General features: G+C 40.6%; 1 protein-coding gene across 1 annotated transcript in view; it reads left to right on the top strand.

Annotated features, from left to right (window-relative positions):
• Positions 1 to 27,190, top strand: part of TIAM2 (TIAM Rac1 associated GEF 2) — a 90,789-nt gene that overhangs the window by 2,059 nt on the left and 61,540 nt on the right. Inside the window, exons 2-7 of the mRNA XM_052784666.1 lie at positions 5,051 to 5,486; positions 9,769 to 9,941; positions 10,983 to 11,207; positions 21,559 to 21,744; positions 22,976 to 23,122; positions 26,726 to 26,788. Of these exons, the coding sequence (XP_052640626.1) occupies positions 5,051 to 5,486; positions 9,769 to 9,941; positions 10,983 to 11,207; positions 21,559 to 21,744; positions 22,976 to 23,122; positions 26,726 to 26,788 (1,230 nt within the window). The remainder of the gene's footprint in view (positions 1 to 5,050; positions 5,487 to 9,768; positions 9,942 to 10,982; positions 11,208 to 21,558; positions 21,745 to 22,975; positions 23,123 to 26,725; positions 26,789 to 27,190) is intronic.

Genomic DNA, 27,190 nt, shown 5'->3' with positions numbered 1-27,190 from the left:
GGTTTGGATTTCCTTCTTTTTTTTTTTTTTTTTTTTTAAATCTTCATAGTGTTTTTCATACAGGAGTAGTCACTGTGCTTCCCTAAATGAAGGATCTGCTGCCTTTCAGCAACAGTGGGGTGCTGGCCACTTCAGAAGTGAGCAGAGCGGGAAGGGAACACCTACTTTTGCAACTTAGGCAGCAGCTAAGCAGTAGATCATAACACGCTTTATGTGGCGTGTAGAGCAAATGGTGACTCTCGTGTTGGAAATTGAGACAGGTATTGTGCTTAACAGGCGTCTGTCATTGCAGTGTAAAACTCTGATGGACCTTTAGGCTCAGAAATAGGTCAGCGTAAGGTTTGCCAGTGTAAATCCTAGGTAAGGGCTACAGAACTGGGAAAATGAAAATGAAAGCCGTTCATCTGGATCACTTATTTTGTGAGTTGGTGCTCATGTATTTTATCAGATGCTGTCTTTTCACCACCTTACTCAGCTGTGAAAGAGAAGGCAGAAAAACTGGAATCAGTAAAAAGCCTCAGTACCTTGTGCCAGGATTCTTCACCAGTTTCAACATCCATAGCTGTTCTGGATTTTACAGCCAGGCTTTACATACGATCTCTGCATCCCAGACCTTTGCCATGTATTACTTAGTTATGACATTTTCAGAATGGTATTTGTGGTGCACGATTCATAGCTGTTTTGAATTCACTGTGCAGTGAACTGACTTCAGACACAGCAAGGAAATTTGGCTGGCAAGATTGCATCAAGCTTGAATCTGTTTCTGGTAGAAGGAAATCAGCCCTAGCTCCAAAAATGGTGATTTCTTAGAAAAAGGCATAGGAAATTGTTAGTCATTGATTTTTATCAGACAAGTATCCAGTGACAGGAAGGATAAGATGGGTAGCAAATACTTTATGATTTTGCCTTCCTTGTGAGGCTTGGTCAGCTCCTTTCCGCCTTGCATGCTTGGAGTAACCTGCTGTCTCTTCTGGGGGTTGCTGTGTTGTAGTTTTGTAATGATTATACTCTCACTGGGTCCTTTGGCTTAAAAATACAGAAGTACCATGCGTGGTTATGATCTGTCAGACAGTTGGTCCCTGTTTATAGGACTGTTCATCGTGGTGATTGTAGCCTCCATGCTTTGCTCTGAACATCATGTCCCTTCCTCAGTACATTACTAATAACTGATTGTGAGTCACTTGGGCTGAATGTAGGTGAAAGCTAGAATATTTCCCTATAAGCAGGCCTAACCGCCCATGCTGGCTGGGTGGATAGGTCCCTCTGGCTGCCCCAGTGGAAACAAGTCAGCCAAGCCTCCTGCTTCCTGGGGGCACAGGACCAAGAGGCACAGTCTTGGGATACTGAGGCTAGTCTCTTGCCACTAGAAAGGCAGCAGTTTAATCTCCTTCGTGAACAAATGGCAGCTTAAAATCAGGTGGGCTTTTCCCCATCTTGAAAGCTGTTTCCAAACCCTCTTACTCTGATGCTTGCTAATTTGCAGAGTGTAAATATAGTCCCGGACAGTTTCTTCTGATGCTAATATCCTCCACTACGTTAGTTATCCTTCCCCATTATTTAATCTGTTATGATTTATTTAAAGGCAGAAATGGTATCTTTTCTTGGCCCATATTTGTGGGGCTATGCAGACTCTCTTTGGTCTTCTGTCTTAAGATAGGAAGTCTATTTCCTTTTCATTCTGGCACCCCTCCTCTGCACCTGTTTTACATCATCTATAAACAGATTTGGATATGGGATATTCCAGAGAAGCCCTCAGCTGTGCCCTGTCCAGTAACTTGGATGTTTCCTGATGTCTGACTTGATCTGATATATCCTGGAATTGAGTTTGCCTTTCCAATAATGGTCTCACGTCAAGACTTGCAGTCATTCTGTGCCATGACCTAGCTTTCGTTGCATGAGGGTGTCCTAATGCATTCCCTTGATGCATCATTGGTACTCTATTGCATGGCATGTCCTCATTTAATGCCAAGTTTAATCCTTGCTGAAACAGCACTGGGGAGATGCTGTATCACAATATACTATGTGTGAGCGGCAAGCTATATGTGATGCATGTGAGACCTAGGGTCAGAATTTAGGCAGACTTCTTGCACAGTCAGCCACTGCTAAACGTGGTGGTGTAAACTCAGTGTGCAACTGTATAACATGGAGAAAATAAGCAAACGCTGTGTAAAATGAAAATCCAGCCACCAGAAACAGCTGCTGCAGATAGGTTCTTCAATGAAGTAAATAGCCTCTTTATGGGAATAATTTCTGAAATTTCCTGACTTTTTATAAGCCAGAGCCCTGAAGTGTGGTGTAAAGAGAATTTAAAAGAAAAGTACATTGAGACAACCTCTTTATTTAGCTTGAAAACTGCTATTAGATTCTACTTTCAGCTTGGGTCCTAATGAATTTAGCAGGCTGCATTGTTTCCTACGCTGTTCTTTACAGCTAATTATTAATGCGTCACTTTGTCTAATTGGTATCTTAGCCACTTTATCTTTTGCATTATCTATAACTATTCCAGGGTGTATCTCAGACATTGAGAGATCTGCTTGAATGCAGCTGAGCAGAAACAGTGGTAGTTTTCTGTCATCGCTAGATACAACAGAGAGAAAACAAGCAGAAAGTTGCCTGGCAGGGAAACCACCACCAGCAGCAACTTGGGTCAGACCTTTTCAGTGGTGACCAGATACTGCTACAGTGACAGCCTCCCTGCAGACCAGCAGAGGCTATGTGACTCTGCCAGTTCTGTTCTTTAAAAAAGATGAAATACAAGTGATGTTGTCATAGGGAAGTATATATATTCAGTTTGGATCCTGTGTTCATTTACTCTCCTCTGGTACTTCCTCGTTTCTACCCTTTCTGTGTGCATGGAGAAAACACAGGATGTGGTTAGTGGCTGTTCATGGACAGGTTGTATCCCACCCTTTTCATTAATGCTTGTTGTTCCAGTAGTGGCCCTTCACAGCAGATACCTTCTCCTGTATGTGTCTCATGTTGTTTTTCTTACTAGTGCTTTGGGACTGAAAGAACTACATATTCTTAATAAACTGTATGTTAATGTTTTCTAGAGGACACTGGCAGTTCCTGGAGAATAGTCTAACAATTAAAATACAGGATTTTGGCATACACATACAGTGACAGTAATTAAAATGAGGGTGGAGAAAGCTTCCAGTTTCCCACCGAACTGCAGATGGCTGGCACAGTGGTAGGATCCGTGTTGTACAGTTGCTCTGTGGGCATAAACACATTACGTGTGTGATTATTTCCCCACCCCCTCCCCCCACTCCCCCGATTTTCCTCCCTTTACCGTATAAAAAGCAAAACTGTTGATGTTTAGGGAGTTACTCTCGGAGAACACTGACTAACACTCTGCAATAAGGTTTGAGGAAGGTGCTCCATTACCAGGAGAATTGGATCCTTGTTGCCAGACACAGTAATCTGAAAAGCCAGACTCGAACTTCAATGTACCATAAGAGAACGTGGATTTCGGTTCAAGTTGGCTTTTGCGAGGACACAACCAGCAGTGTCCTGCTGCTTGAGAAGTGGTTTGTCTGGCGATGCTTGGGAAGGCGTGCGATCCCACTGTTGCTCTTGGCTGAGCGCTGGAGGTCCTGATGCTATCAAAACACAGCACAGCTTTTCCACTGCAGTTTTGAAGAGCATCAAGTAGGAAGCAAAGGAGCAAAATAGTAGTTGCTTTCAAAGCTGCTAGTGAGAGCAGCTCACAGGAGACCAAGGTTTATTTACTTTAGTCATGTACAGAAGTCTATGAACAAATAAATGCTTTTAGAGAGGCATTCTAAACTTGAAAGTATAATAGCTTTATTATTACTGAGGGTAATAGCTTCACTTCTTGAATTATTTATAGCCATCTCTTCTTTTCTCTTCCCTCACACTTTTACTGCAAAAGGCAGCAGGTTTTTTGTGTTGTATGTTCTTAAATCTTGTTTGCTTTTAAGTAGGATCAGCAACACTTGAGTTGGGAAGACAATAAATGGCTTCTTACGATGAATGGTATGGTTCTCAATAGTGAAGTTAGTCCAAGGAGCTCTATCTTGGGCAGTGTGAAAATCCCTGTCTATCACTGGAGCCTGGGAGAGTTGGGAGCAGTCAGGACATTACTGGGAAAGGCTTAAGAAAGAAAAGGCCGAATCTGTCAACAAGGTCCCATGTCAACAAGCAGTGGCAAGAAATGGGCCTACGTTAGCATCCCTATCACAAGGCAAAGCTGAAGTCATACCATCAGGCCTGAGTATTTCAGATAAAATTGGCCAGCCCTCTCAATACAAGGGATGAAGCTGCACAACGCACTTAGGCCCGTTGGTGCTTGATGAGATAGTCAAGCTCCCGGTGGGTTTCCAGCAAGTCAGAAAACACACACCTCTGCTGTCTGGAGACTGGGTTTGTGCCAGTCAGCAAGCATGTCTGTCTTTTTTTAAATAACATCTTCTGTTACATTAGGTTTTTGTCAATTGGTCAATACTAACAAGCTTAAAATATTCTCAACTTTTGACCTTTTTTGTGTTGGTTAAGCACAGTTTATATGACAAATAGAAAGTGGAGGTAAAATCAGCCTAGCTGTGCTGAAGCTAAATGTAGCTGCCTCGCACAAATGGGGTGTCACCAAAGTATTGAAAACCCTGTAATAATAAGAAACTTCTTGTGACACTGTTCCCACTTGTACTCAAACAGGCATGTAAGCAGTGGTGCCTGGGTTTCAGCCCGGAGGATGTGGTTGTCTCCTGGAGTCCATCAGGTTTCAGCAAGTAGGAGCCCCAGTAGTTACTAGTGAATTTGGAGATTACTTGCAGGTGTCTGAGTTATCAAAGCTCGCAGACTTAGTGGTTAGGGTTTAATGGGGTTCTGTTGAGAAAACCATGAGCAGTGGCACTGATGGTGTCAGTGGCTGCTGAGGCAAAGCCTGTGATGTAACGGTGAAAAGAGGTGGCCCTTGATGAAGGAACTGGCCACGGCTAAACATGAAACAGATTTAAATGCCAAATGAAGTGTGTCTTTTCATCATAGCTCTAGTGACTGACTGCTGACAAATTCCTTTTTTGCACAGGAGCCAAAGTGTAAAGATGTGAGTGAATACTTTGACAGCAGAATGGACAACTTCACCCTGGACACGCTGGCACCATCGCAGTTCTCTGCTTTGCTGTGGTCACCCGGCTCCAGCCATGTCCTGTCCCAGAGAAGCGAGTCCACCAACGCGGTCAGCAGTGATGCCCTGAGGCAGAACATTTATGAAAACTTCATGCGGGAGCTGGAGATGAGCAGGACAAACCTGGAGAACACTGAGACCTCATCAGAAACGGAGGACTCCAGTGGCGAGTCCCTGAGCTCCTTGGAGCAGCTGGATTTGTTGTATGAGAAAGAGCAAGGAGTGGTGCGCAAGGCAGGGTGGCTGTTCTTCAAACCCCTGGTGACCTTGCAGAAGGAGAAGAAGCTGGAGCTGGTCACACGGCGGAAGTGGAAGCAGTACTGGGTCACACTCAAAGGTAAACCACCATGTTGCTCCTTCGGATTGGCAGCAGCAGTTGTTTCCATTGTGTCTCAGCAACTTCATGCATGCTGGTTTCTGTTAGCAGGTTTAGGGGGATCAGAAATTCATGCCTAACTTTACACGGTCTACCCACACGCTTAAAGTGGAGCACGTGCCTAAGCAGCCCACTGAATCAAGGTGGTGCACATGTCTTTGGTATTGCATGTGCAGCCTTGTGTTTCATACCATAGCAGGAATTGTTTTGTCTGACTTCCCAGTTTCTGTACTCATGCAGAATTGGGGGTTTAGAAGTTGCTTTTGGATGTCTGGAGGTCAAAGACCAAATTGAACCAAACCTGAGAAAATACAAACTTTCCCACAGGTTGCCCTTTTCAAAATTCTGCATGGGTGTAGACTTGAAGAAAAATGAACAGCAAACAGCAAATGCTGGGAATGTTGTCCTTGATTAGTGCTGATTTAAAAGAAGCAAACTCACAAGATTGTAGCAATTCCGCCTAATAATTCAGGGACTTGTTATCAAGGGATCAAAATGTAGGTAGTCTTAACAATTTAAATCACTTACCCTGATCATCAGGTAGCATGATTCATGCTTACAAGCAGTGTATACAAAGGGAAAAACGATACCTGAATTCCACCCTCTTATTGTATGTGTTTGCATTATGGAGTACGAGTTTGATCTGCCTCTTCTAATATTAAAGTAGTTTCTAAACAATCATATCAAAACTCGAAACTGAAATACATTATATACTAGTAGTTTGTGCATTTCTGGGATAATGAAGCTCTGGGAAGGAATTTAGGTGCTTCGTGTTTGGTTTTTTGCTATAAAATTGGCTTATTAGTGACCTTAAACAAGTTACATCCCTTCTTCCTACCTGAATTTCCCCAGCTATAAAAAAGGAATAATAAAATTCTCTGTAAAAAGCTTTATTAACTTGTATTATAAGAAGTATTAGATACATTCATGGTGCAGAATCTCTTCCGCTTTGTTAGCTCTTTTAAATATACATTCCTCATTTCCTTGATCTTGTACCTTTATTGTCCCATGGAGACTTCTGATGCCAAAATAAACTTGCCTGTCTGGATATCAAGGCGTAGTTCTGTTTTCATAATATGCTATATCAAGATCAAGGCGCTTGCTTTGGTTCTCCTTATACAGGGTTTTGAATAAATCTGTGTTTAATTTGTTCTTGAAGTTTAAATAGCCAAGATATTTAAAAATATGACTTAAAATAGCCACATATGCAAATGGAGAACAGCATGTTTCTTTGCACTCTGCTGAGATGTGTTTAATTATAAATATGCAGAAGGCTTATAACCATCTGGTTACCTGCCAGACTTCAAAGTATACATGTCCTGAGGCCTCTGCTCTGCTTCCAGGGCCATGAAGACCTGAGCTTGAATAGTAACCCTTTAACAAGAGGAACTCTCTTTGCCGTCTGTCCTGTCTAATTAGTTTATTTTAATGAGGGAAATTGCTTTCCCATTGCCCTCCCCCTCCAGTTCAAGTTTTGATTAAAATACTTGGATGATAATCAGTCCCAGTGGGTCTGTCAGATTTTATGAAACTAGCTGCTTCCAGGGTTCACTTGGCTTGACCTGAAGTTATACCTGGGGTTCCATACACCTGAACACATATGCCCTTCAAAATTTTTTATTTATGTACATATAAACTGTCAGGATAAAAACTGACATATCTTTAGTTACCTTTTTGATAACACATAGGGGAAATACGGGAGTTTAAAATAGAACTTAATTTGCACTTTCCTAAAAAGCAGAAGTGGAAGTGGTTGTACAGTCCTGCTGCTGCTGAATGCAAGAGGGGACTTGGTTTTGTTGGTTTAGTTTGCCCTGTTATGTTGAAATGATGACAGAAGTGCCATGTCTGATATGCAGAGTGTAACAAACCATATCCTTCTTTTCCAACTGCAGAGATCTCCAAGTGTTTCTGTGTCATAAAGAAGATCAAGCGAGGGCTGCTAAGGGGAAAGGATAGGACCAACTCTATAGGATTTGCTATTACCTAAATATCCTGCCAGACACTCTGGACAGTAATAGAAAAAGGTGCACTTAAATAGTATAGAGGCATTTATATTTATTGGATTCTTTAATTTGAAAACTTTTCAGTCGTCAGATGATTTGGTCAGTAACCTCCGATACATATTTCCCTTTTTCTTGCGACTTGTACATTCATTGGCACTGAAGAATGTGATGAAATCCATCTGATGGGTCTCACTTTTCATACACTTTAGATTTGGGCTGTATGAGGATCAGTGTATTCCATGTCATAACTTTTCACAGCAAACGTGTCCCATAAACTCTAGTAGGCCCAGCTTTTCCCTTTATTGGACAGAAGAATCCAAAAAACCTTGATTTTGGTTCCGATTTCAGATTTTACCTTTGAGGAAGCTCCCCTCAAATTTACATGACTTTGGCTGATGTGTCTGGGATTTTTAATACAGTGTTAAGTGTAATTGTTACAGAATTACTAAAATAAAGGTTGAACTCTGTTTTTACCTAACTATTTTAAAAGCATCCACCGAGGAAACATTTCTGTTTTGCAGGTTTTGCTATGTCCCCTTGATATGCACTTCCTTGGCATATTTGCATGTGCGTACATACACACAGTGTGTCACACAGAGAAACACCAACAGCCCGAAAATCAGCCAGTCAGCCCAAAATCTCAGTTTTGGTGCTGCCCTGTGTTGTGCTGCCTCTTTGCTTTGAAGGAAAAACAACAACAAAAAGGGGGCTAGAGAGACGACAATGCTGTAGCCCTAACAAACTCAATCCTTGTATTGGCTGAATTTCAAGTCCTCTACTGAGTATGTATAGGGCTTACAGCAGTAATATATTCATGGATTACTAGCCCCTAAGGGACCACTGTGATCATTTAGTCTGACTTGCTGTGTAATGCAGCCATAGGTCTTCTCTAAATAAATTCCTGAATGAATTTGAGTATATCTTTTGGAGAAGGTTTGGCTTGCTGGAGAATCCACCATCAGCCTCAGATTTTTCTAACTGCTTAGGTTATCCTCAGTTTTCAAAATGTGTTTATAGTATCTGGTCTTAGTTCTTCCAGGTCACACATTCAGTCATAGTATAGTATTAATTTATCTTGCAAATTAAAAAAAACCAAACCCTCTGTTATTAAACTGCTGTTTCCCGGGGTGAAAATGAGGTTTATTTACTTGTTTTCTCTGAATGCACAACTAGCCCAAGAAATTATTGAGAAATCTAGTTTATGACTAGATTATTTTAGTAACGCAGTTGAATCTGTGACCCCTTGAACAGGCAAATGGGTGCATCTCAGAGGACGGTGGATTATATAGCATGGGGCAGGAATGAAAGGCTGGTGGGGATGGAGGGGACAGGCCCTTCTTGAGCCAGCTTCACTGCCAAAGGCAACATGGCAATGTGGTCATGCTGCTGGGGATGGGGATCGAGTCCCCTCTGCTGTCCTCCAGAAGTAATTCCTCCTGTTACACTCAGGATAGTCGTTGTCAAGGATGAAGTTTGTTTTCTGGATGCAGGTTTCATACCTTAGATGCTACACTATCTACAAGACTGGATATGCTCAAATTCAGCCCCTTTAAACTGTTTTAAATTATTCAGAATTGTCTTCGTCTCCAATTTGGAGGTAGGTTCAAGGAAATCCAGTTTATATTTGAGAAGTTTATTCACTAAGCATGTTGTTCGAAGAAAAAAGTTTCTGCGAATCTTTTCAACAAATACAAAGATTTCTTAGGTGGCTGTTATGAAATAGTTGGTTCAATTTAATAAAGAAATACAAAAGCCGATTTAGCTAAGCAAGAATTAATCTTTTCTACATTCTTTGACTTTTTAAGAGGCTGAGTTTATTCATAGAATCACAGAATGGTTTGGGTCAGAAGGGACCTTTTAAAGATCATCTAGTCCAACCCCCCTGCCATGGGCAGGGACATCTTTCATTAGATGAGGTTACTCAAACCCCATCCAATCTGACCTTGAGCGCTTCCATGTTGAGGTATCCTGTTTTATTTTTTAAGTCCATGGGTATTTGTTTTGTCCCTATTAGAAGTCTGTTCCAAATTTTCGTTGACAAATTCATCATTAACTTTGCCTACTTTCCAGTTTAGAAGATCTTACTTTTTTTCTCTATTTCAAAAGAGGGGCAGAACTGATGTTCCCTGTCACTGAAGGGTGTCTTAATTCACAAAAGCATTAATAGAAGAGAACACAAATGGGAGATCCAGAACTTACCTTCTCCTTATGTTTTTTTGTCCCTCTGAACTGCAAAGGTTGTACTCTGCTGTTTTATGAGACCTATGGAAGAAACTCGATGGAACAGAGCAGTTTGCCTCGATATGCCCTTTTTGCAGAAGACAGTATAGTTCAGTCTGTTCCAGAACATCCCAAGAAAGAAAACGTGTTCTGTCTCAGCAATTCTTTTGGAGATGTCTACCTATTTCAGGTAACAGTATGCATATGTAACTTTGTGGTTGTTTCCATTTTCGAATGTGTTTGTGAGTATGCACGTGCATGTGTATATGATTGTATATACACATGCACACACACACATCATGCTTGACATAAAAATAATAGCATAATTACACCATTACACTATACTATTATAATATTGATTTAAGTGTGTGATATGACTTCAAGTATATGATATTACACCAGTTGGCTCAGTCAATTATGGTGCAGAAATAAGAACAAAGATCACAAATCTGCAAGACACTTTTGGTACCTGGTTGCTACAAGCTTCTAGAAAATCAGCTTTATTATCAATTTTTTTCACATCTATTAGCATTCCACCCTTACAGAATGGTGTGCTCAACCCTGAATCTGCTGGCCTCAGAGAAAGTTTGCTTGAGCAAGATGTTCAAAACAGAAGGCTAAAAATAATCTAAAGATCTTGGCTGCTTAACTGCACCACTGGAAATGTTAATAAAGAACAGTATTATGTGGAACTGCCTGCATAGGAACATGTTGATTCATAGGCGCACTTGTAAATATCTCCAGAGACACTTTGCAGATGTATTCTCTTTACCTTGCTGTCCTCTCTCCACTAACTTGACATTTTTAAGTAAGGAAACACCTCTCCTCAGACCTTGCATGTAAAACCTCTGTTGCTCTGTTACCTGCAGAAGAGGAGATTTATCTTTGAAACCTGTTGGGTTTTACCTTAGTTAATTGGAGGGATGAAGAATGCAAGTCACATCTTTCCCAACTCTCATGGAGCTCTGTTGTGCTCCTGGAGCTCTCAGAACTTGCAGGTCTAAGAAGCAGAAGCTGAAGGTTGCAGGCAAGTCATGATGGAGTGCAGGAAAAGCTCACACTTCCTTTATTTGCACAGTTTTGAAGACAAAACCTTATTTCACTCATTTTAAGATAAAGGGCCTAAGATCACAGTGAACCCATCAAGCACTTCATGTCCTAGAGCTGCTAATTTTTTTTTTTTTTCCCCTCTTGTCTGCTCATAATGTTGCCCCATTGATTTGTTTCACAGGCGACAAGCCAGACGGATCTGGAAAACTGGGTTACTGCCATACATTCAGCCTGTGCTTCCCTTTTTGCGAAGAAGCTTGGGAAAGAGGACACTGTTAGGCTGCTGAAAAATCAAACTAAGAGTCTCTTCCAGAAGATCGACATGGATGGCAAGATGAAAAAGATGGCAGAGTTGCAGCTCTCAATTGTTAGTGATCCAAAGAACAGGAAGGCCATAGAGAATCAGGTACTGGAAACAATATTTTTACAGGAGCATATTTATTGTTATTTCTTGCTTTGGGCTCTGACTGTCTGGGCTTTCTAGGCCTGAGAGTAATTGTCTTGGGGAGAGCTGGCATGGTAGTTGTAATTATTTCCAGGTTTCTACAGCAATCCAGAGCAGCGTGGGAGGTGGGCTCCTCAAAGCTGAGGATCAGACCAATCTGTTTGATGAGCACAAAGCTATTTCTTGTCTCTTCTGGAAAAATGTAATTAATTTTCACTGGTTTATGATATACTTAGCTGTTAATAACATCTAGCTGTTACATGGCATACCACAGAATATACAGTATGTTCTGGGAATAATTTATTTTATTATTGAATTGCAGTAGAGATTTAAGAATAGGTACTTAGCAATACTGTTCTGCACCTTAAGGGAGGATGTGAAGAGTACTTTATGCGAATAAAATTGGAGGAAGGACTGAGGCAGACAAACCCATGTGCTTCAGTTGAAATTTAGCCATGACTAGAAGGCCAGGATCCACTAGGCTTCTTAAAAAGCCCCGTAGGAGTCTAAATGAGAACAAGTTGTTCAAGACTGGAGTTTTCCATCCTAGGTGAAAAAGCACTGCTGTGAGTACCACTGGAGCATTATACCAGTATCAATTCAAAGAAAAGGGGGACACTTAGTCACTAACAGCACTTCTTGTAACACTCTCTGGTTGCATGCTGGGAAATTTTTATCTCAGTATAAGCCCAGGCCCATCGCTGCATAGCTTGAGAGAGCTAACATGCTAAAGGCAACATGTTGGCTGGAGCAGACAAAAGGTTTGCATCCAAACTTGTGTTTAGGCTAATTTTGTTTCATTGCAGCAAGAAATGAGCTGAGTCATCAATTGCCTCCCCCTGCAAATCTGAGTATGGCTGCTGAATGCCTGATGTGTTATTCTGATCATTCTTGTTTTCATATTATGGTGGTAGGAATGCCTGAACCTTGGCTAAAGCAACAGTTTAGCTCTGAGGAAGATTCACCACAGAGATTTGTTTTAAAACAAAAACCGGAATAACCGCCCCAAAATTTAGTGTTCATGGTGTGTATGTACCTTGGGATTTTAGCCAAGCCATGCCTAAGATAAAAAGTCAGGGCAGATTGATGAGCAGCTAGAACTGTTCCTCACTGAAAATGCTTACCTTATCTGTACGGTGGTGCCTAGGCTCTGCTCTCACTTCTAGCCTTACTCTGCTCTTGCTTCTAGCATATGAACCGGGAATTACTCCAGTGATAACCTTATGGAAGTACATTTTGATGTGTTGAGATCTTGTCCATGTCCCCAGTTTTGCAGGCAGCAACTGGCAAAAGATGCTTTAATTAGACATGCTAAGCGTTCAGGCAAAGACCTCACTACCCAGGGCCTCTTGTGTACTAAACTCGTCTAGTAGTTTAGCCTAATAGGTCTGTGGACTGAGGTTGCCGAATCTTTTATTTTATTAGGCCATTAACAGAAGACATCTGATAATCTGAATTCGTTGACTGGTATTTGAAAGCCCATCTCTACCTGCTCTTCCAGTCAGAGTAGCTGTTGCTCTGTCATTACTTTAGGCTGCACATTATGGCCTCTTGAGTAGCAACCAAAGTTTATTTCCTTTGATCCAATACAGAATAATTATGTTTCTTTGGTTAGTGGAACACTTTTAGTTTCAGGAAATTGATGCTTATAATATTTAAAATTCTTACTATACTGGTTTGAACTTGAAGGGCAAACTGACTGGTACTGACTACACTGTCAAGCTCTTGTAGCACACTTCAGTCTGAAGCTATATGAGCAGAGTTCAAAAAGTATGCAGGTTTGTGTAGGGATTTGTGGTGCAGATGTTCATAAGCCCTTTGAGTGCTCAGGTGTTCATAATTTATTTCCAGGTCACTTTATTTCATGGTCCAGAGCCTAGTGAGGTGAATGGAGGAGGAAAAACGTTAAGCATCCTTTTATTGCAGTAGGTTTTGAGACTTAGAAGAATGTACAGATTTCTAGAGGTGTCTAGTGCTTGAAACAAGTGCTGCACTGAGGAAAAATCATGATGTATATTAACTTAATTTACACCCCACCCCCCACCCCCAATTAGATACTGATGCTAGTAGTTTATTTTAGAGTCAGCTGAAGAGTGTTGACGATGCTCTCTTAATATCTGCTAATTAGATGTTCTGTCCCTGAACAACTGCCGTTGTTTTCCAGCTCAGTCCCTGCAAGAAGCTGCCTGTGTTGTGCTAGAACTGAAATCCATCATTAGGGCTGCAGAAGATTTATTCCTGTTAATCTTCTGCCTATGAATGTCTCTAAACATTGAATGAGGGCAAACCAGTGAGACAAGGAGTGAGATGGATCATGTGCAAACATCTACTACTTAGCAAACAATAAATTTATAATGAGCCTTTTCTCCAGTCTTGATCCCTTTGATCTCTATAAAACATTTCCTTACAATTGCTGAAGGTTTGTTGGCAAAGTGACTTCAGACAAGAGTCAGTCGATAACTGGGTTTCCTAATCTTTTGATTTGATGTCTCGGAGATTGGCTTTTGCAAAGGAAAAAAAAAAAATCTTGATGTAATTAGTAACTGAGAATTCTTACTATACTTAGGAAGCTAACAATTTTGAAAAACATTATTCCTGAGGGAAAAGTTTGCATGTATGTAGCTTAGTTGTTTAGTAACTGTGGTTGTTTAGTTGTCTTTTGCCCACTTTGAGTAACAAGAGGAATATAAATTCTGGGTTTGGTTTTGTGTAAATCTGGTGTTTTCAATCATGTGGCAGTTATGATTTCTCCATGCTGAAGTATATTGTGTTGTCAATACTGGAGTTCATAAGCATGCCCTACATTCAGTGCTGGAAAACTTCACTGCTGATACATTTTGGGAAGTCAGCGGAAATAGTGTGATTGACTTCAGAAGGACCACGGTGATTTTTTATGTAGAAAGATGAGACACAGTCTTAATTTACTTCCACTGGGGAATTATCTTGGAAACTGTGATTTCTGTATCCTTTCTCCTTTTCCTTCCTCTTCCTCTAAAAAGCAACCATCCTACCTGAACTTTCTATTTTCTTTCACATCTGTATTGATTTAAAACCAATACTTCTCTGCTGAAGACTTAGTAATTCACAGGGCTTTACAAGCAAGCAAAACCTTTTCTTCTTTCGCAGTTACCATCACCTGAAAGGCAGTTGCAGTAAGGAAACTTGGACTTCTAAAATTGCTATAGGTATTTTAATGTACATACATGTTTCTTTTTGGTGTCCAGCAAATAGACTGGAGAAGCTCATCTTGATACTATCTTTTAAATTTGGTGGATTTGCAGGCTAGCAATTGATAAAGCTAGTACTAAACAGAAGTGCAAGCAAAAAAAAGATAAGGAAAATGTTGGTTTTCTTGAGAAATGATTGTTTTAGAGACTTGATGCTATCAAACTGGTTGAGAAATGTCTTCAGCCTTGTGGCCTAGATCAGGGATTCTCTCTATCTGGGTTTACTGGTCCAATAATAATGATAGACTTAGTAACTGTTTAAGAGAAAATGGGAGCCCTTCACATAGCTCACATTGGTATCCTTGGGCAGTTTAGAAGAGATCAATGAAGCATCTGCGAGAGCAGTGTACATACAGCAGCCAGATCCAGTAGGGCACTGGTGGCATGGCTGGAAATCCCAAGCCTGCATGTGCTACCTATAGCCACGTGTGTTTTTATTACTATATGCAATAAATATGTTGTGGGTGGTGGTATTCCCCCAGGGTGTAACTTCTCCCCTGAAGAGAATTAGGATGAAAGGTAGCAACTTTGAAAATCCCCTGGCACAGAGATGAATTTCAAAGCCTGTCTTTAAAAACATTTTAGTTTTCCTAGCTGTTTAACCTGCTGGAGAAATCACAGTGTTTGCCATGATTATGGAGCCCTGTCTAACTGCTAATGAAGTTAGTGAAAAGGATTATTAGCATTTATTTAGAGCTCTTTTAACAAAAAATTGCACATTAAGTCGAAAGTGGGGCTGTCTGTGCCTGTAGAAGTAGTTCTAATGGGATGGAAAATCTGCCTCACAGGGAAGGCACCGCAGCTCTGGGTGTACTTCTCTATGTACTTGGTATATATGTCTATTCTGTTGTCTCATTTTAGACCAATAATATGAATAACAGTTACTTGAAAGCATTCTGGGTTTTTCTCTTCAAATTTTAATATGTTGGCATAATCATGTTTTCCAAGCTATTCAGAGGTTTGTGATGTGATTCATGTTTTCTGTGCATGTGATACTTAACTTACTGATCAGATGGGTTATGAACATAGGTATTTACTTGCAGGCACTGAAATGATGAGGCATTAATGAGAAGAATATGCTTGGAGGTAGTTTTTATGGACGTTTTCATATGTGTCCTCCAACTAAAAGTAGTCTGTTGCCATAAAAAAATAAGGGGATCAGTAAGGTGGTAGTCATTAAATCCATTAGTACCTTTCTTCTCTGTAGTGGTCTTTGGCTTTCTACACAGAGCATTACTTCATTACTTTTTTTTGTTTAAAATGTATCTGACTCTTTCCCTTTTCTCTCACATTTATAGGAAGATGATTGGCATAGTTTTGGGAATTTTATTCTTCAGGCTCCCCAAAGCTCAGATTTCATGTCTTAATTTTCTATAAAGCATCTGATGAAACATTGTCTGACATTCAGATGAAAATTCACAATAACAACACTCAAAGAGAATCTTTTTAGGGAACTTTGCTAACACTTGCCAGTTTTGCCACATAGAAATTAAACTTGAATTGCAATACGCCTGTTATTTTTTTTTTCTTCCATACCCTCCTAAACTAAAAAACATTATCTAAACTTGTTAGAACAGGTCTTCAGTTTGGGCGATCTTTGAACTGGCTAGAGCAGAGCTCTGCTTTCTGAGAGGTTCAGTACTATTTCTTTTCAGGTGCCACTCTTCAGTGTAGGATGGTCCCTCCCTACATCATTAGCAAAATCCTTCTCTTTAATAGTAGTAGGCTGTCACTAAGGAATGAAGTGAGTAGGCAGCCAGAAAGTTAGGGAAGGTCATGTCCATTCTCCTCACCACTGTAATTAGTTTTGCAGATGGGTGAATTTTCTATCTTTGTTTCACAAAGATTTAGTATAAAATAATGAAAAATTAATAACCTGTTACTCAATGTGGAGTTACATCACATTGTCTCATACAATGAAGCTGGTGGGGGAGCATGTGCAGAAAGGGCTGGTCTTCTGGGTTTTGGGGAAGGGCAGCTGGATAATGAGATTTGGTGGCTTTCTTAATTACATCCCTAGCTATAGACATACAGGTTGTACTGCAAATTTCTATCAGATTATTGACAAGAATGTAAATTGGGTACATGTGGGTGCACTTTTGTGCTATCAGTGGTATTGGGAATAAGATTTCCTCTGTCTGTTTTGGTTAGAAATGATGAAAATTCTATCCTTCCAAAACAAGCAGAAAGATGGCATTTATTGTAAAAAACCTCCTGTTTTCTTGTTATTTCAGGAAGTTTTCTTAACCGTTTTTTAAGTCACTAGGCAGAATGAAGAATGAAGGGTATTGTTAATTGCACATAATTTTTGTTGTACTCTATTATGTTCCTGTTTTTATTTCTTTGAGCTAAAAGTTATGACAGTTGTCTCTGTAGTGTCCTTTATAGTAATGGAATTTCTGGGGGAGTGATGTTTTTGCTTCTTCGAGTTCTCTTTAGGAAATAATGACAATAGAAACCTTTTCCTTGTCCCCAGAAACCAAGTGACTCATTTATCCAGATGGGTACAATATGAATTGTGTCTGAGAACCAGGGACTGGAATGCAAAGAGTTTGGTGGTGTTTGTAATGTGGTTGAAAAGCTGTTCATATGAAACAGCAGCAGAAGTTTCTTTTAAATTCATAAAGTTCCCTACATCAGCTTGCAGAGACACTTTCCATCTGGGAAGAAGATGTTGCGTAGGGGAAAATTCTGAATTTTTCACTGCTATAGATAGTGAATTGTGTCAGTGAGTAGCTCATGTTTCTATGTGGTATAAGAACTATTACTAAATCCAATCAGTTTCAAAGGCTTAAGCACTGAGAGAAGGCCCTCCTCCCTGTGCATCTTTTCTTTTGCGCTGCCTTAAATAAGTGCCAAGTGGGAAACTGGTATTTTGTTATCAGGTGAGCTGTCCAGGAAGTTTCTTCCATCCTTCCTCTGGGTCCTTGAAGTATTGCTACCTCAAGTTGATAACTGTGTCATTTCTGGCACTGCTTTCCACCATTCACATACTGGTTTGTGTTTTATTACACTGAGCTCTTCTTACTTTCTACAGAACAGGTATTTGAAAATGAGACAGTCCTTCCCCAGCCCCCCAAAAGATGCTGTTTGCTCTGTGGTGTAAGAAGGGTGAGGAGCCCAGGACCATCCCTGAGCCACACTGTTGGCACTGCCTTCGCTGGGACTGTCGGGGCCCTCCCTTTTACAGTCTGCAAACCCTAAGCATGTTCGAGTGGAGGGGAAGGTACCACTAGAAATGTCACCTGCAGAGAGAACTGTATAGCTTGTAGGAACTATGGATCCCCATGTCACCTGCTGGAAACCACTGGTCTCTATTGTCTGGTCTGAATGTATTTACCCCTTGCCTTTTCCAAGCTACCAGTTTAGAGTTTACCTATAGAAAACCTAGCAGGGTTATTGAATTAACAGAGACCTGCTTTCAAGTACCTTCCTTTAGCTCATCTGCTTGTGTGATTTAAAATGCAATTAATTTACAATTGTTTCTTAGCGTCTGAATAGATGCTTCACTAGCATGGAGGAGGATGGGCTATTTATGTTCTGAAAACTATCATTACTGCTGAAGTACTGCCAAAAGTATCATGCTGATGTTCCTTTGTATGTTAACTCTTAAAAACTCATTCCTGAACTAAGTCTCTGATGCGAAAGCTCGTCCCCTCACTTAGCACTCCCCATGTAATTAGTGTCTTGTCCCTGCACCAGGCTTCCTTGCATGACTTCTCCTGGTGGCCCAGGCTAAATAATTCATGGCCCTAATTCTTAAGGTTTCCCACATTTTACTGCTTTCTATCTCTCTGCCACAGCCTCCTTTTTCTCTCTACCTTACAGGGATCATGCTAGGCTGAATAAATTTAGTTGGGTGGCCCCTCCTTGCCTTTCTCCCAGGCTCTCTCCTGCTGCCACTAAACCCAGAAATTCTTGCCTAACATTTGCCTGTACCGAGAATGACATCCTTCCTTTCCTCTAGGAAAAGCATTAAAAGCTTTTCCTAGAAATTCACATGGAGGTTTTGAAGCAGTGACTGAGAGAGAATGGTTTTGGATGCCCCGGGTGCTGTAGCTGGCGGTGCAGGCAAGCACAACAGCTGAGGAGGTCACAACAGCAGGGAGTGTCTCACGTGTGCTCACTTGTTTTGGCGTGCCTCACGTCGGGCCGTACCTCTTATCTCTTTGCAGACTCACTTCATGCTGCTGTTAGCCTTTATCACCCATTCCTGCTCTCGCGGCTGTCTGGTGCATCCACTTTTTCCTGTTTGCTTTCGAGCAGATTTCAAAAGGGCCGTTTTTTCTGTCCATGAAGAAGTTAAGTCCCTGAGCCGTCTTCCGGGCAGTCCTCCCACGTGGGACAGAGTTTTGCCTCGCACAATAGCAGAATAAGGATCGCAGCAGCTAGTCTGCAGGCTGTAAATTAACTTCATGGACGAGGTCATACTGTGCTTTGAAGTTGTTGCTTTTTTATTTGTGTGCTTCCCCCATTTAGTCTTCAAGAATATAAATCTCTAGGAAGAATTATCATAGTTTAAAGGGCTTAGACAAATAGCAGCTGGTATTAGTTCGTGGTCTCCAATTGGTTCCAGACATCCCTGGTTTTGATAAGACTAGAAGACAATCCCAGAAATTCCCTGCCTACAGCTTTTGCTAATGCCATTAAAAGTAACATCATGATTACGAATGCACTTGGAGCTGATTAGCTAGCATCCTGCATGACTGATAAACACCATAATTTAATTATTTATGCAGAATGTCCTCATGTTGTACCCCACTCCCCCTTCTTAGATTACCCTTATTTTAAAATACAACTTAGTACAAATATTTAATGGGGATTTTGAAGAAAGCCTCAGAAACACAAGGATGCCTGTGTTCAGCTCGTGCTCAATGGGGACAGGATGCTCCGCTAGAGCAGCGCCCAGAACAAGCCTTGCTCTGTTCCCAAGCTATTCAAAGTTGGCTTGGCTCTGTACCCATGGAGGTGTAATCCCAAAGGGAAAGACTTCACCTGAGCTTGTAGCTTTTGGCTTTGTGAAAAGCTGACAACCATGTTTTCGTTCTGGTTGGGTGTTGACACAGAGAAAGAGCTCGCCACAAAACCTCCTATTGGAGTCGTACCATGTGTAAAGTACTGGCAAGCAGAAAAATGCTCTGTGAGGAGTGGCTGAGAGCACAAAGAAAGCAAAATAAAGGGCAATATCAAATAAACCCAAGAAAAAATGATTATTCTTTCTGGGGCACAAAGGATGCATGTTTTGAATGTCTGTGGTGAGAGATTAGATGAGGCATCTTCGTTATGTGTACGTCTGTCCTTTTTCTCTGGACTTTTGGGAAGTGCTCTCATGATAAGCTTTTGTAAATTCTATCTTTTGCTGTTAATAGTCATTCCCTGAAAGATTTTTTTTTTTCTTTTTTAGTATACTGTAAATTATAATTTTGCATTTGCAGATATACAAAATAGTATATTGTCTTTCCTTTCTTCACCCTACCTGCCAAATAAGGTTACCTCTACTTCCAAAACTATAGCCATAACTGTTGCCACAGTTTGTGAGCGCATGTGTAAGGAAGCCAGACTAGGTAAGGTCTCTATCAGTTGTAGTACAAGCCTTAGCACCATTTTGTTAACAGGGCCTTTTTGGCCCTTTCATTGCTCACTTCTTCGTTGTTGAAAGCAAGAGGCAAGATACTTGTTTAGTTCTTGTAATATTTGGCAGCATTATAAGGAAGCTGAACTGATTTTGCTTCTAGATGAGCCTGCAGGTCATAGTTCATCTGAGATTTTTATTATATTTATCAGGTTGTTTTCTAAGTCACAAAGGTGCTTGTCCCAACCTTGGCTAATCTCATTGTAAGGTGATAATGTCCTGTGAGCACAGGGACAGGCAGGGCATGCCAGTGAAAGGTATGAGGTCAATGCACGTTAGAGAAAATGTGATGAACTTTCTCCGCAACCCTGAACCACCTGTTGAACAACCAACATGCAATGATTGGAGCTGACATTGGAAGATCAGCATTGTCAGGGGATTTTAACAATCTTCAGTATGTGAAGTTGGTGTACATTAACCTAATGGACATGCCTTTCTGCCTTCCCATGTGTGAATATGCCTGCTTTATTAAACACAGCTGCCTTTTTATTTGTACTATTTATTGCTATGAATGTATATTGTACACTGTGGGGCAGATTTTAGCTGCAACTACCAATCTGTGAGTTGGGGAAATGAAAAGCTAAATTTGACTTTTGTGCAGTGCATAAGAATATGTGTTTTTGTAGATGTGTGTGTATATCTACACAAATACTTAAAATCTGTCATCTGAGCCTTGATTCAGAACTTTATTTGTCTAGTAAATATTTGAGTCTCTTCACTTTCCTATTTTTACATTGAAACTGGATTAAGCCGTCTGTTACATCTGCATGTACCTGTGTTAGATATGTTTAAAAAATGCATGAAGGGTATGTATACAGTCTTGCTTTGGGTCCAGTGGTTTCTGTTGGGCATATATAGCTCATTTTGCAGTTTGTCTGTGCGTAAGCATGTCTGAACCTGTTAGTCAGACGAAGAACCGCACATGCTTGTGTTGCCAATACTGTCTCCTGTTTACAGATAGCGAGGCTGTAGGATGATAGTAAAGCATGAGTAGGACCTATCAGTGTAGCTACTTCACTCTGCGCAGTGCATTAGCGTAGCTATGCTGCTTTGCTTTCAGCCAGCCAGCTATACAATCTAAGCTCATAAAAATGAACAAAACAAAACTAATCTCCAAAAAGGAGAGAGAGAAGGAAAAAAAAAAAGTCTTTGTGAACCACAGGGTTGTGTTTTTATGTAACTGCTTTTGTGGCTATCAAACTACTTGAAGTTCATGGTATGTTCATCTTGTCAGTATGCATTTAAGACCACCAGCTTTGTTTTATTTCAAGCCATCTTTTGGGTTGATGTAACACAATATGACTGAATGTGTTTTGGCAGGGAATAACTAATCTAATCCATATACTACCAGATGAAAGTAATTTACTATGGGTTTGGGGAAGAGCTCAAATTTTCAGTGCGGCCCACAAAGACATTTTTCCCCTTTTAATTGTCCCTTTTTATATCTAAACAGATCCAGCAATGGGAACAGAACCTGGAAAAATTTAACATGGACCTTTTCCGAATGCGATGTTACCTAGCCAGTTTGCAAGGTGGGGAGCTCCCAAACCCGAAGAGCCTTTTGGCTGCTGCCAGTCGTCCTTCAAAATTGGCACTGGGGCGGCTCGGCATTTTTTCCGTCTCATCCTTCCATGCACTGGTAAGTCTGAATGTACTTTTCATGGGTACGTTACACAAAGCCATCATTAATATTGTACTTAGATGTGGAATTGTACTGGGATAATACATGGCTGCACCCACACGCGTTGCTCAGACAGCACTGTTCCCTTCTCACCCTTTCTGCCTGCTCCTTGACTGCAAATAAATTTTCTTCTAGAGATATACTTTGAAACCATGAGGATATAGCCATGATATTTTTGGCCCCTGAGGACTCCAGAATTGGGTACTTCTGACCTATACCTAAAAAAAGAAACAAACCAAAATATTCTTCAGATGTAAATGAGTCATTGTGTTGAAATTTTGTCACTGCGATTTCACCTCCACTGAATTAAGAGTTTAACCTGTATAGGAGCTATGTCACTTAGAGTGAAAAGACCCTAATACTGAAATTTCCAAAAGTGGTTAAGGTGCCTCTGGGCTGAGCTGATCTTTTTTGGACGTCCCAGATGGCTCCATTTTTCAGAAACAGTTTGATACCCTCCTGAAGAGGAGGTATTTTCAGAACAGGCTAAAACTAGAGACAGTCCAAAATTATGTCACTTTTTAAGAACTGTGGGCTGTGTTTGCAAAGGGAATGAGGGAGATCCTCAGCTGCTGTAAGCTGTTGTCACCCTGTCGGCTTCAAGGGAAGTATGGCAGTAGCAGGTTTGCCTCTGCTCTTTAATCTTGGCAGGTCTGTGAGGCTGATCTTGGCAGAGAGGGGTGGACCACGTTTGCTGTGTGAGAAGTCAGTCTCAATACTAGTTCTGAAAGTCCTGTCAAGGAATGTGTTTCTCTCTGCCACTGTTTTTATCTGCGTGGTTTGTGTCATTGCTTGTTAATAACTCAATGCCATAGCACATTTATCTCCTATGTTTGGCAATTTTGAGAGTCTTTCTTCCTCTAGCAATTTCATATCTGAATGATAGGTTATCATTCTTCTTCAGAGCCTTTTCATTAACTTCTTCTGTTGTACAGAGCAATATTTTCTCAGTTCTTCCCTTCCTATGACCTTCTAATTTTGCTCCATGACAAAAAAATTACACGATCACGCCATAGGAATACCAAAACAAGCATCACTGCTGAAAGTTTGAAACATTGTCCTTGCACCTTGGCATATTACTTTGAGGTGAACTGAAGTAACTCTCATTTGATGCCTCAAGTTGAAATAACTATCAGTATTTTGCTGTTATGAAAGTGATATAGGAAGGCCTGTCTCTGTGTTTAAATAGATCTGCTCCAGGGATGAAGCTGCTCTCAGGAAACGTACCCTATCTCTGTCACAAAGGGTCCGAAATAAGAAGGGTTTATTTTCTTCGCTGAAAGGACTGGACACATTGGCAAGAAAAGGAAAAGAAAAACGACCTTCCATAACTCAGGTAGATCTTAATTGCTGGGGATAGCATAGAATGGCTTGTTTCTGCTGCGGCTCATCCTGCAAGGTGCTGTTGGTGCACGGGGTAGGAGACATCTGTCCCTCAAACCTGTGTTCGCAATTTCAGTAGACATGGCAGACTTGCAATGGGAGCATCACTTGTGAAGAGTATATATCTAATTCTGGGTTTCTTTGTGATAAATAAGATTGGTGAATGAGAGGTTTTGACCCAGTGTGTTAGTTTATTACCAGCAGTGCAAGACCATCAGGTTTGAATTTGTAAACAAAACTCATCTTCTGGCACATTGCAAACTGTTTGGAAGTAGGGTTTCTTTGGAGATAGGCTGTATGTACAGTCCTTAACACAGTGTGTGCTGGCTTATGCCTGGGACTCTGAAGTACTATTGCAATTTAAGATAGACTAACACAGGTGAGTTTCAAGGGAAAAAGAGGAGAGACTGCTGCAAAGACAGCCGTCTTTGGCACGGCCTCTCAAAGCAACACGTGCTGCTTGGAAGTACATTTTAGCCAACAGGAGAAGACTGCTGTCATGCAGGAGGCCAGCTGTAGGTGTAGAGAACTGACTGATAAAGCTGTGCCAGGTTACACCAGCTGAAGGCTTGGCCCAGGTTTGATGTGCTGGGGCAGGCTGGCCCCCAGGAGAGGGGCTGTGCTGATGCACGCCCCTAAGGGCTGCCTTGCTAATGAAACTACAGCGTCTCACGGGGTCTTGTTCTCTTTGTGAAACTAATGGCCCATGCAGGCATTTAGTGTAAACCCCACACTTCAGGAATCTGTATTTTCTCAATAAAAACAGAGTTACATGTGAAACAAAAGTTTGCTGCCTTCTCCCTGAAAAAAAAGGTAAATAACAGCAGAGACAATTCCTTGACGGTGAGGCAGAAGGCGTAGAGGCGTGCCCACGCTCAGAACATTACTATTTTCACTAGCCTTTGCCATGTCTGCTGTTTCTCCTGCAAAGCAGTATTTTGTGCATTGTTCATTAGGTGACTTTGTTCCTATTGTTCCCTGGCCCTTGTATTTTGATTTTACTAGTCAAAAATCTATGATCAGCACTTGAAAATTGGCTGTTCTTGCATGTCTGGTAATCTGCTTGTGGAATATTTAAGCAAGCCTATCTGTACGCATACTGCAATAGTCCCAGAGCTGATACAACAAATTTAATGTTGCAAAATAAGATGTCAGGATTTTCTGGTCTAGAGGTTTGTATTTTTAGTAGGTAAATATTTATCTATCTGTTACACTGGGATGAAGCTTCTTGGGGTGACTGCTATGCCTTAGAGTTGTGTTTACATGGTGAAATTGAGTAAGAATAAAACTCAAGTCTGTCTTATGAAAGAGGGAACTGAAGGAGAAATTTTCTCTGGGTCATCCTTTTCACATAATTTCTGCTGTGTTCCCCAGCAGGTGAGGCTGGTCTGTGAGTCCTGTGCCTCTATTTCTTTATTCATAAGAGACCTGAGGGAAGGCATTTTATGCCCCTTAGCTCTGTTCCCAGCGGAGCTGGTACCTCGCACTGTCTTAACTGGGTAATACGTCCTCCTATATGCTTTATAGCCCGTGAAGGGGATTCTGCGGAACTCGGGGATGGGGAATCTTATATCCGTGGCAAGGAGAGGAGACTCCTGCTGCCCTCCCAGCACTTTTCTGAGTGCAGAGCGAGCCCTGGCGCAGGCAGAGGTGCCCCTGGTGCGTTCTCACCCTCTTTATTCTAAACCTTGCAACCAGCTGGCCCAAAAAAGTGTTCATTTTGATCCACGAGATGAGGTTCTTGATTTTTTTTTTTTAATTTTTATTAAACATCCTACAAAAAAATTGAGGAAATGTAAATGCTGAGTGTTGCATATGAATAACATGGGCCTATGACTCATACCCATAAAAGTGAGGAATTTTTAAGGGCATGGCTTGAAAACTGACCCATGAGCCTAGAAGGTGGCTGAAAAGGGAGCCACGTCCTTGCTCAGACTTGTGTGTATGCACATAATTGTGTATCAAAATCAGAATAGGCCTGAGGCTGCCTTTCTTGTCATCTCTTTCAGCCCACTGGGAAATTGGGTTAAGCAGAGAAGTGGAGCTCGCTTCTCTGCTCATTGTGCTGCGATGTCTGTGTCAAACAATAGGTTAAAAATGTTTTGCTTTCTTGGATTTAATTAAAGTTCATTTGACTGGAGCTTGTATGTTTTAATCTGCCATACCCTAGCTTCAAAACTAGATGGTACATTCTTGAACATCATTGTGTCAGAGAAGTTTTAAATTTTGTCTTAAGTTTAATTTTATGGTATTAATAAAAAAAAGGTTCAGAGTTTCTATGCTGGGAGGCTTTCGTAAACATTAATGAAGTGGCTCAGGCTTTTACAAATCAGTTAATAAAACTGCACTGTAGCAGATGGGGGATGTCTAGGCTCACATTATCCTCAGTTTCTTAAATGCTTATCTGCTTTCTTGTGTCTAAATGATAAACTGTTTTGAGAAATGATAAACAATAAAATACTTTGATTACATCTGTGGGTGAGACAAGGAAGAGGAAGTTCAGAAGTGGTGCCCTTTATTTGCATTGGCAGAAACTGGATTTCATATGAAAGCTTAAGAGAGTTTGTTGTTGTCTTGGCTTATCTGAAAGGCTTTTGCTAGTACAAAAAAAAAAAAAAAAGAGAAAAAAAGAAAAACCTAAACAAAAAAAGCTCAGATGTAAGTTTGATATTGTCCTGATTTGTTGACTGCAGAAGGAGTTAAAAAAATGCTATTTATATTTGCACTTTGGTAGGGTAATGTTATTGCCTGCAAATCTCAACTTCGTGTATAAACTGTATAGAACTATCTGTGTGTTTATATAACCCTAATCACCAAAATATCTGATTGTATCCATAGCCATTTATTGGACTTTTAAAAATTTCATTAATAAGCCTAACACCTTTGTGAGATAGTAGTTAACCTTTCAAAACAGATGGGGAACGTAAGTCTCAGTTTCTGCTTTCATCATTTCCAAAGCAGATGCAGTAGTCAGCTATTTTTGTTACTTAATAGTGTGGGGTTTGGGTCAAGTACGCCTTTAAAGCTAAGCTAAATGTTGCCATTGATAGTGTCAAGCTAACTGCTTAGGTGGAAGAGATGAAAAACTGTAGGGTAACAAGTATTAGAAAGCAGCAACAATGATTTGAAATAGTTCCTTTAAATCATTATGAGATTTGTAGCTGTACCTAACAGTATCCTAAAGGGTGAAACTATAACTTCCAGTGTAGTGCATGATTTGAAGGTAAAAGACTTTAATCTTATTGCTAAACAGTAGATAGGAGAGAACAAGGACATGAATGCTTTTATACGTATTTCAATGTATGTGTGCATGTAGGCTGAAAGAGAAAATCTGCTTAAATTTTCTTTAGAGAGGGAGATTTCTATTTCTTTAATACTTCTAGTCAAAATAAAGCAATAAAAAGGTATAAAAAGATCCCTGGGGTTTAACAGGTTGATATATATTTATAAGTTTAGTTTTCATTTTTATTTTTTTCAAAGAATTTACCAAATACAGGTAAGAAATAAAAGGTTTTATTTGTTTAACCTATTTATTTTTCTGTAATATTTTTAATAGATTTTTGATTCAGCTGGAGGACATGGATTTGCTGGTGTCCAGAATTCAGCCAACTCTTCTGAGGTAAGATATGCCTGTCCTTATTCTGCACCATCTTGTTTTTAAATTCCTGAATGTATTTCACTAACTGTATGATGAGCCTGGTTCAGAAACCCCACAGAGGTTCATAAACCGCAGTTAGCGTTAGCTGGCAGGATTATAATTCTACCAATGAAACCACTTTAACGTAAGTTTCAGAACGTGCATGGTAGCCATTAAAAAAAAAAAAAATTTAAAAAAAAACCCCTAGAAGTTTCTTCACAGCACTAATCCTTACAGTGTGTACACTGTCTGAGAGAGATTTGGAACCAAGCTTGTTTGAAAGCATCCTGTGTAGTACGGCGAAACCCAAAGTGTATTTTTTCCCCTTTGCCTACTTCAACAGAACCTGTGTGTTTTGAGTATAAAGGCAAATAAAGTCTAATT

Source organism: Harpia harpyja, chromosome 4 (assembly GCF_026419915.1).
Source record: "Harpia harpyja isolate bHarHar1 chromosome 4, bHarHar1 primary haplotype, whole genome shotgun sequence".
Classification (NCBI taxonomy): Eukaryota; Metazoa; Chordata; class Aves; order Accipitriformes; family Accipitridae; genus Harpia; species Harpia harpyja.
This window is presented reverse-complemented; position numbering and strand designations above follow the sequence as displayed.